The sequence below is a fragment of the Periophthalmus magnuspinnatus genome, chromosome 22 (assembly GCF_009829125.3).
Source record: "Periophthalmus magnuspinnatus isolate fPerMag1 chromosome 22, fPerMag1.2.pri, whole genome shotgun sequence".
NCBI lineage: Eukaryota > Metazoa > Chordata > Actinopteri > Gobiiformes > Gobiidae > Periophthalmus > Periophthalmus magnuspinnatus.
Genome location: NC_047147.1, coordinates 26,959,041 through 26,967,892, shown reverse-complemented (window position 1 = coordinate 26,967,892; position 8,852 = coordinate 26,959,041). Strand labels below are relative to the sequence as shown.

The window sequence follows — 8,852 nt, the reverse complement described above, 5'->3', positions numbered from 1 at the left end:
TCATCGTCTGTTGTAAGCAAAATCAACTGCAATCACCATAGCGACGGCACGCACGCTCCCCGCAACTAAGACTAAACTTTTTTTTATTAAACTAAATAAATAATAAATTCAATTAAAATCAGACACTCTTCCCATCGCTATGACCAAACATTTTTATTAAACTAAATAAATACATAAAAAAATAAAAAAATAAAAAAATAATGAATTAAAATCAGACGCAATTTTACACATGCGCAACACGACAACAACGCCTCGTGCAAGGAAAAACAACAGGAATCACCATAGCAACGGTACGCGCGCTCCCGGTCACTATGACAACGGGCCGAATAAACCAACGTAATGGAGAAAAAGTCCTCACTGAAGCGCGTTTTCCTCAACAACATAGACTCCTACTCATCTAAATACATAGCCACGGTAAGAACAAACGACTTTAATCTTTAACTTTGACGTTTGAATAAAGAAAAGTGGCCTGTTTAACTAAAAGATAACGTCATGCTAACAAACTCATATGCTAACAGTCAATGCAGTATGAATTGCTTTTGTCATTTAGCAGTTAATGTTAATGAGTCTCCCATTGTTGTTATACTTTACAGTTTTTGTCTGAGTGTGTTGTTGGAGCTCATGGTGAGGATGAGGAGGAGGAGGAGGAAGAGTCAGTGGACACCAGCAGTAAAGAAAAAGCCTTTGAGATAGTGGGAACTGTCTCTGAAGTGTCACATGAGAACAGAGGGTATGTGGTGGAGCAGTACTGTGTAAGTATTTTAGCCTGTCCAGGATTTAGGTTTATATCTTTAATTGTCGTAAATCTATTTAAGATATTTTTATGTTTTTTCTCATTTTAGCAGCTGAAAAGGGAGGAGCTTCTACCCAAACTTATGGACTGTAATGTGATTGTTTATAACATTACTCAACATCAGGACCAAGTGGACGAGGCTTTCTGGGCTGTTACAAGTACAAATATAAAATTGGCATTGCACTATTGACATTATAAGTTAGTTTATGCTGGTATTCTTCTAATTATACATTACTTCATCCATTTAGTTTTATTAGAATAAACAAAAACAAAAAGTTGATTGTATCTGAAGTCTCTTATAAATGTCTCTTTTGTTCAGCCCTTCACAATGAGTTGGACAATTTCACTGGGCCAAAGATGTTCATCCTTGTGTCCACAGTCATGACCTGGGCCTGTAGAAAGCCCATTGATCCAGTGAGTAGATACTGTATGTGGTCAAATTGAGACTAGGATTGTCAAAAGTATTGAAAATCAGATACGAATCGATACTCAAACTAGTATCCAAAACTCATTTGAACAGATATCGGTACTAAAAAAAGTCACATTCACAGGACAGAAATGAACTTTTCTTGAATAGCTGGTGATATAAAAGAAAGTACTACCATTTAATGTAGAAAATCACATTCTATTGTCAAAAGAAAGAGTATTTTTAATGATTGTGTTGAGTACTGAGTCTATTCCTTACTATTAAAATCTAGTTTGACATTTTATTATCGTGACAACACAAATTGAGACTGTACATGGGTGAAAACAACAATAACAACATTACTATTGCCGTCTTTTCTTACAACAGGAGGATGAAGACCGGCCTTTCACTGATGAAGATTTCCGGCGGCGACGACCTCATGCAAACTTCAAAGCTCACAACGATCTGGAGAAGAGGGTGGTGAAACTGGGAAAAACGGTCTGAATATTTTATCATGGGTCTTTTTATTTTTGTGCTTTAGGATTGACTCACACAACCAGATCTGTCTAATTCAGAATAAAAGCATGTTCTGCACTTATGTCGTGGTGTCGGGGATGCAGTATGGCATGGGCGAGCAGATCTTCCATTACTTTTTCAAGGTAATTTATATTTTGCAGCTGTGGCCATCAACATTCCCTTGGTCTGTCTGAAGCTATATTATTCAAGACTAATCTGAACTTTGTTTTAACACAATATGACCATACAGAACTGAACTACAACAGGTGAGCTGAGCTGTGCTGTTAAACAACTCTCTCTCACATAAAATTACAGACACAAGTTAGCTAGCATCAGCCAACAGTTTTTCAGTTAGCTCTAGCTCTTTGTTGGAAATGAAACTCCAAAACAGGACCATGAATGCTCGGATTGATCACACTCTCCTGAAAATGTTTTGTTTTTTTGTTGAGATTTGAGACAATCTTAAAAAAAAACAAAAATGCTGGCTGTCTTTGCTGCTGATTGCATTATGTCACCATGGTAACTGTTGAACATTCTGGCAGAGACACACATGTAGAACACCCCTAGCGTGATGTCACTACAAAGTATCAAGTACCGGTCTCCAGACCAGCAGCTCATCCAGACAGAATGATAATACACGGTTATGTTGTTCATATTGTGTTTGTAGACATCATGGGAGGGACTCAAACCACACATTCCTGTTTTTGGGGATGGCACCAACATTGTCCCCACTATTCACATCAACGACCTCGCAAGGTACGACACAAATGAATGACTTTTCATGTGGCATTATACATACGGCCCTATATATTTAATTATTTCTTTTCTAGTGTGATACAGAATGTGATTGAACACCGCCCAAGGCCATACTACCTGCTGGCTGTCGACTATTCCACTCACACTCTGGAGGAGATCGTACAGGTTAGCAATGAAGTAGCAGTGAAGTCATTATTATCAACCAAACCTAAACCTCTATCATAAGCATCTGTGGGGTGTTCTATATTTATTCCTTTTAGGCAATTGCGAAATCACTCGGACCAGGGACTATCAAGAAAATGCCATTAACAGAAGCCTGCCTTATCAGAGAACTCACTGTATGTGAAATATGATTATTAAACATGGGCAAACTATATCTGGATAAATATGATGTATTTTCAGGTTATGGAAATTGACTACATGACGGTGAATTTGAGAATGGAGTCGGCCTATTTGAAAGAGCAGCTGTCTGTTTCTTGGCAGTGTGAAAATGGACTGGTGGAACACATTGATCAAGTGGTTCAGGAATACAGACAAAACAGAGGACTACAGGTATGCAACTGACATATTAAAATATATAAAATATATTTGAACTTTTATCGCTCACTGTTTCTTTTTAGCCCATCCGCATTTGTGTTTTGGGGCCCCCAGCTGTTGGGAAGAGTACTCTGTCCAAAATGATCTGTGATCACTATAAACTTCACCATGTCAAACTGAAGCCGACCATTACAGAGACTATTGCTCAGCTGGTGAGTCATTTTAGGTTTTATTTGAGGTGACATAAATATGTAACATTGCCTCCAAAATTTTTTTTCTTTGAATTATAAAAAAGTATTGTTTTTGAATTATATTTTAACTAGAGTGCATATTAAAATAAGTCTCTCAGTGATGGTATAAAGTGGAGCTGCTTTAGCAAACTGCAAATGCTGCAAACTTCAAACTGCCATACTTACTCTGCACACAATAAAATATGTCTTATTGTGTCTAAAAGCTGCTAACTCTGTAGTTTAGACCTCTACGGACATTTTCTAAATGCATGGCGTTCTTGTATTAGTTTGCCAGTTCATATTTCAGTATTTTTGCATTTTCTCCTGGACATGTTTAAAATGAAATGAATAACTTTGAACAGCTGCTATTGTTTAAACAGAGTGAGTCTAATCTCAGTCACATTTGCTTTCCAAATGTTTCACTTATCAAAGTCCCGAATCAAGTCTATTGTATTTATTTATTTTATTTTTTTGCTATTAAGTACCTTAAAGTACCTATAACGTGTGCCTGTTTAATGTTGAATTAACAGAAGGAAACGCTGAGTAAAGATCCTTCAGCAGAGAATGAGAGCACAGCAGACGCCCAGGAGCTGCTGAACAGTCTGAATGAAAGTATGGAGCAGAACGAAGGTAAACTACAGTTAAACACTGGTTACAAAAAAAACTTTAATGGACATGACTCTATATAGACCTGTCACAATAACCATGATGTATCACTACAGAGAAATATTGCAATAAATGATAATAATGAAACTACTTTACGCCTCTGACACAAATCAATATTATTCCAGTGTACCTATTTTTAAATATACAGTATCATTAAAAGACCTGAGGTGCAACAACAAACTGCAGAATGAACTAATAATTAGCAGTAGAAGTTATTTATTCGACCTTCTACAGCTCCAATCTGATCGTATTACATAAAAATGGCAAAAAAAATCTCCCCATTATTGCAAAAGAAAAGTCCCTACGATAAATACTGAGCCCCAAAATATATTGTTCCAACTTTTATATATTGAGCAATAAGTCGATATAGTGATTATCATGACAGGCCTAACTCTATTTTGTCGTTTTTAGGTATTTTGGAAGAGCACCTGCTGTTGAAAGTCATAAGGGATAAACTGCTGACTAAACCCTGCCTGAACCAGGGCTTTGTTTTGGACGGATTCCCCAAAACTTATGACCAAGCTAAAGAACTGTATGAAAGTAAGGACACACTATTTTTCAGTAAATGTATTAGCTAGTTTTTGTGTGATGGTTATTCTGCTTCCCCTTTATTGTCCAATGATTGTTTTACTGTTGTATTTTCTAACTTTCTGTTGGTTAAGTGATTCTGTTAAGCTCCGCGAGGCGAGTTCTCTTGTGATTTGAGCTGTTGAATTGAAATTGAATGTTTAAACGTCATATTCTTCTTGTAGACGAAGATGAAGAAGAGGATGAAACGACCTTCAAAAACATGCTGCCAGGTCTGAAAATCAAATCCTGGTTTCCTTTTGCGAGTAGCCATCACCTCTAAACGCGCTTCATTTTAAGTGCTGATTGTCTTGCAGAGTTCGTGTTTGTGCTCGATGCCTCCGATTTGTTTTTGAAAGAACGAGTGATAAACTTACCTGAGACGGAGGTGGAGAAGAATAACTATGAACCCGACCACTTCCTACGGAGACTGAGCCAATACAGACAAAGGAACAGCAAAGACACTGTCAGCGACTTTTATGACGAGTTAAACATAACGACTTTGAACCTGGGTAAGTCACAAAGCATAATTTATATCAATTCTCTTCATTAGCTTTATTCTGGAGAGGCTCATTACTACACGCAGTGCCACAATTCTAAAGAAGTACGCCAACTAAAAAATATTAGATGTCAATTTTGAGAAAGTTCTTAAATGTGCACCTTTTAACTGAGTAAATAGTATTACATTTTGTTAAATTTTGTAGGATTGTAAAGGCAAAGACTCTCCCTGGAGTCCAGTCTCAAAGTAAAACCTTTTAGATACTATTATACTATACTAGCAAATCTACAGTGGTCCCTCGTTTATCACAGGGGTTACATTCTAAAATAACCCACAATAGTAGTCAGCTTTATTTTTTACAGTTATTCTCTATGTTTTTGTCTGTAAAACCCCTCACCACACACTTTATACACTTTTCTCACACAGGCGTTAACATTTTCTCACATTTCTCTCGTTTAAACTCTCTCAAAGTTCAAACCTTCGTAGGCGTCTTTGTCGGTGCAGAACGTTTCATCGACATTGTGGGTTTTGTCGGGGAGAAAACAAATTGCAAACACACAGCACTTCAGAGTCACACTGAGATCCAACGTTTATGTAAATTTGTCTGAACACATTCTGTACTGGACAGGAGACACGGCACGGAGGAGACTGATGGACAATGGTCTACAGTCCAACAGCCAATCAGGACGCACGACACAATGGTCTACAGTCCAACAGCCAATCAGGACGCACGACACAATGCACGTTCATACGATGTGAAAAAAATAATGCGAAATTACACAAAAAAACTGCGAGACCGCGAAAGATGAACCATGTTATAGTGAGGGACAACTGTATAATCAATAATACACAGCTCTGTAAGTTCCATCAAAACAATGATAAATACAAATTTGAACTGAAATAAAACAACTACAACTATTCTCGCCTCTCGTGTTGTATAGTACATATTTACTTAACTGTGGTGATAGGACAGTGTTGGCTCCATGTGGCATAAAGATGGTGATGGTGGGCTGTGATTGGCTGACAATAATATTCTTCCTGATGAATTTATGCTTCAACATAAAAATAACAGTGTATTGTTCTATTTGATCCATAACTCATTCCACAGTGAACCTCCTGACCAGCCGTGTCATTGTCATTCTCCTCAGAAATCACAAGCAACTACGAACCCAACTGCCTCCTGCTCCTGGAGAAGATCATCGAAACCGTAGGTCCACCGCGAAACTACGGCCCCACCGTCGAAGAGGTGGAGGAGGAAGAGTGGAAAAAGATGGAGGAGGAACAGAGGAGGGCGGCGCAGAGAAAAGAGGAAGAGGAGGAACGGGAGGCAGAGGAGGCCCGAGAGAGAGCTGCGCGATGGGAGGAATGGGTATAACACAATCCACAAAGTTTTATAATTAGATTCAATAAGTCCAATATTACCCTGGATTGTTGTGAGATTTGTGACGTAGCGTTAAAATGTCACCTCGTCCCTGAGTAGTGATTCTGACCCGCACGCAGGGGCAGGTGGGTAAATTCATTTGGCACATCACATCCAGCTGATGACAACAGTATTTCACTCTCTTTTTTCACCTTCAGGATGCGTTTTAACAGCAATTTATGATTTTGTAGTGTTTTTTAAAGGTGCTCTGTGTAACTCTCTGTTTCCTGCTTGTCTCCATGGATATACTATTGCTTTGCCTGGAATATTCCGCAGTGTGGCTTCAAACTTTTATCTCTTTAGCATTTATTCAGTTGCAGGAGGTTTTCTTAATCTCAATCTCAATCTTCTTAATTAAAAATACCTTGAAAATACTTTGAAATACATGCATTCTTGCTGTGAGCGGGGACGCCTCTCCACTGATCAGACATGTAACTTCCAGTCCACTTTCTTTACATAAGATCAAGACAAGCAGGTGATAGACGTGTGAACATGTACGAGCCAAAATGTTTTCCTATCTAACCTAAAACATCTAATATTGATCGTACAATGAGAGTTTCATGCTGGTGAAGTTCTTTCTTTCCACTACGCACAATATTTATATGAAAATACAAAAGATAACACCACCATACAGTAATTCTTCCAGTATTTCTAATGTCTCGCTCTGTCCACGTTCTCCTCCTCAGTCCAGGTCTTTGGAGGAGCTGCGTCGTGAGGAGGAGGATCTTCTGGAGGAGCAGACGGCACAGATGAGGAGTTACCTGATGGAGCACGTGATGTCCACTCTGTCCCAGGGGCTGGTGTCCGTCTGCTCCGCTCAGCCTCAAGACCCCGTCGACTTTCTGGTAACAATCACTATCATGGTTTATTTATTGTCCTCTTTAAGAAGCTGATTAAGTGTAGAATTTGACTTTTTCCATAATAACTTCATTTAAATATTTTACTATAAGATATTCCGGGATTACAGCCATTTTGAGCTTTTACCATTAAAAAAATATGATGTTTAGTTTGAATTTTATCACCATGTGCTAATTTTTCATCACTCTGAAATGGGCAGAGATGTAGCAATATGTTAAAAATATTAAAATGTAAATCTTACTCTATTATCATGAACTAACCACTCGGCCTAAATGTGGTGGTGCAGTGGGACAGTAAAAATATAATAAAAATAAAACTCTCTGAGCCACAGTTACCATAATTCAACTGATATTTTACTGTTCAAATATAACCATAAGTAATGCTCTCTCTTTCTTTCTATTCTTTCATCTTCTCCTTCTTCTCCTTCTTCTCTTTTTTCTTCTCCTCTTCTTCTTCTCCTCTTCTTTTCCTTCTTCTTATTCTCCTCTTCTTTTTTCCTTCTGCTTCTGCTCCTTCTTCTCCTTTTCCTTCTTCTCCTTTTGCTTCTCCTTCTTTTCCTTCTCCTCGTTCTCCTCCTTTTCCTTCTCCTCCTTCTTCTTCTCCTCTTCTTTTCCTTCTTCTTATTCTTCTCTTCTTTTTTCTTCTGCTTCTTCTCCTCCTTCTTCTTCTGCTTCTTCTTCTTTTCCTTCTTCTTCTTTTCCTTCTTTTGCTTCTTCTTCTTCTCCTTCTTTTCCTTCTCCTCGTCCTCCTCCATCTTTTCCTTCTCCTCCTTATTCTCCTCCTCTTCTTTTTTCTTCTGCTTCTCCTTCTTCTTTTCCTTCTTCTTCTTTTCCTTCTCCTCGTTCTCCTCCTTTTCCTTCTCCTCCTTCTTCTTCTCCTCTTCTTTTCCTTCTTCTTATTCTTCTCTTCTTTTTTCTTCTGCTTCTTCTCCTCCTTCTTCTTCTGCTTCTTCTTCTTTTCCTTCTTCTTCTTTTCCTTCTTTTGCTTCTTCTTCTTCTCCTTCTTTTCCTTCTCCTCGTCCTCCTCCATCTTTTCCTTCTCCTCCTTATTCTCCTCCTCTTCTTTTTTCTTCTGCTTCTCCTTCTTCTTTTCCTTCTTCTTCTTTTCCTTCTCCTCCTTCTACTCCTCCTCTTCCTCTTCATCTTCTCCTCTTCTGTAGCATTTCTAAAATAAACCCTGTCTCCACTCATTAAATACTTTTCTCGTTGGTCAATAAATTCCTGAGTTTAATCCCAAATAAGACGAGATAAAACTGTGAGATTTGCGTTTTCGCCGTGTTCTCTCCTTTCGCCTCTGACACTGATTATTCTTCTGTGTTTCCAGGCGGAATATTTGTTAAAGAACAACCCGTCGAACTGGACCAAACTGTAAACAAATATATGACCAAATAAATCAGCTTTTGTTTCTATAATGCATTAAATTAATCACAGTAAAATAAAAACGTTCAGTATTGTATGATCCGTGTAACTTTCTGAATGAACCCTCTCAGAGATTTCCCATCATGCCCCTGGTTCACGCTGGGTTTTTGATTAGCCCTGATTTGTACACGGCTCATTCTCGGCCCCTGTTGCATTTACCAGAGGCTTAGTTTGGCCTCCTGTGTT

The 8,852-nt window shown here is 38.3% G+C and overlaps 1 protein-coding gene across 1 annotated transcript; it reads left to right on the top strand.

The window, feature by feature from the left end:
* The first annotated feature begins 339 nt into the window (after positions 1–339).
* Positions 340–8,619, top strand: ak7b (adenylate kinase 7b). Its single transcript, XM_055230945.1, has 18 exons — positions 340–414; positions 594–752; positions 843–951; positions 1,113–1,207; positions 1,587–1,697; positions 1,775–1,858; positions 2,383–2,471; positions 2,546–2,636; positions 2,732–2,809; positions 2,874–3,023; positions 3,092–3,220; positions 3,769–3,868; positions 4,316–4,471; positions 4,663–4,704; positions 4,789–4,983; positions 6,119–6,339; positions 7,077–7,235; positions 8,572–8,619. Exons 1-18 carry the CDS (start codon positions 340–342, stop codon positions 8,617–8,619), a joined length of 2,091 nt encoding a protein of 696 aa, XP_055086920.1.
* Positions 8,620–8,852: the final 233 nt, after the last annotated feature.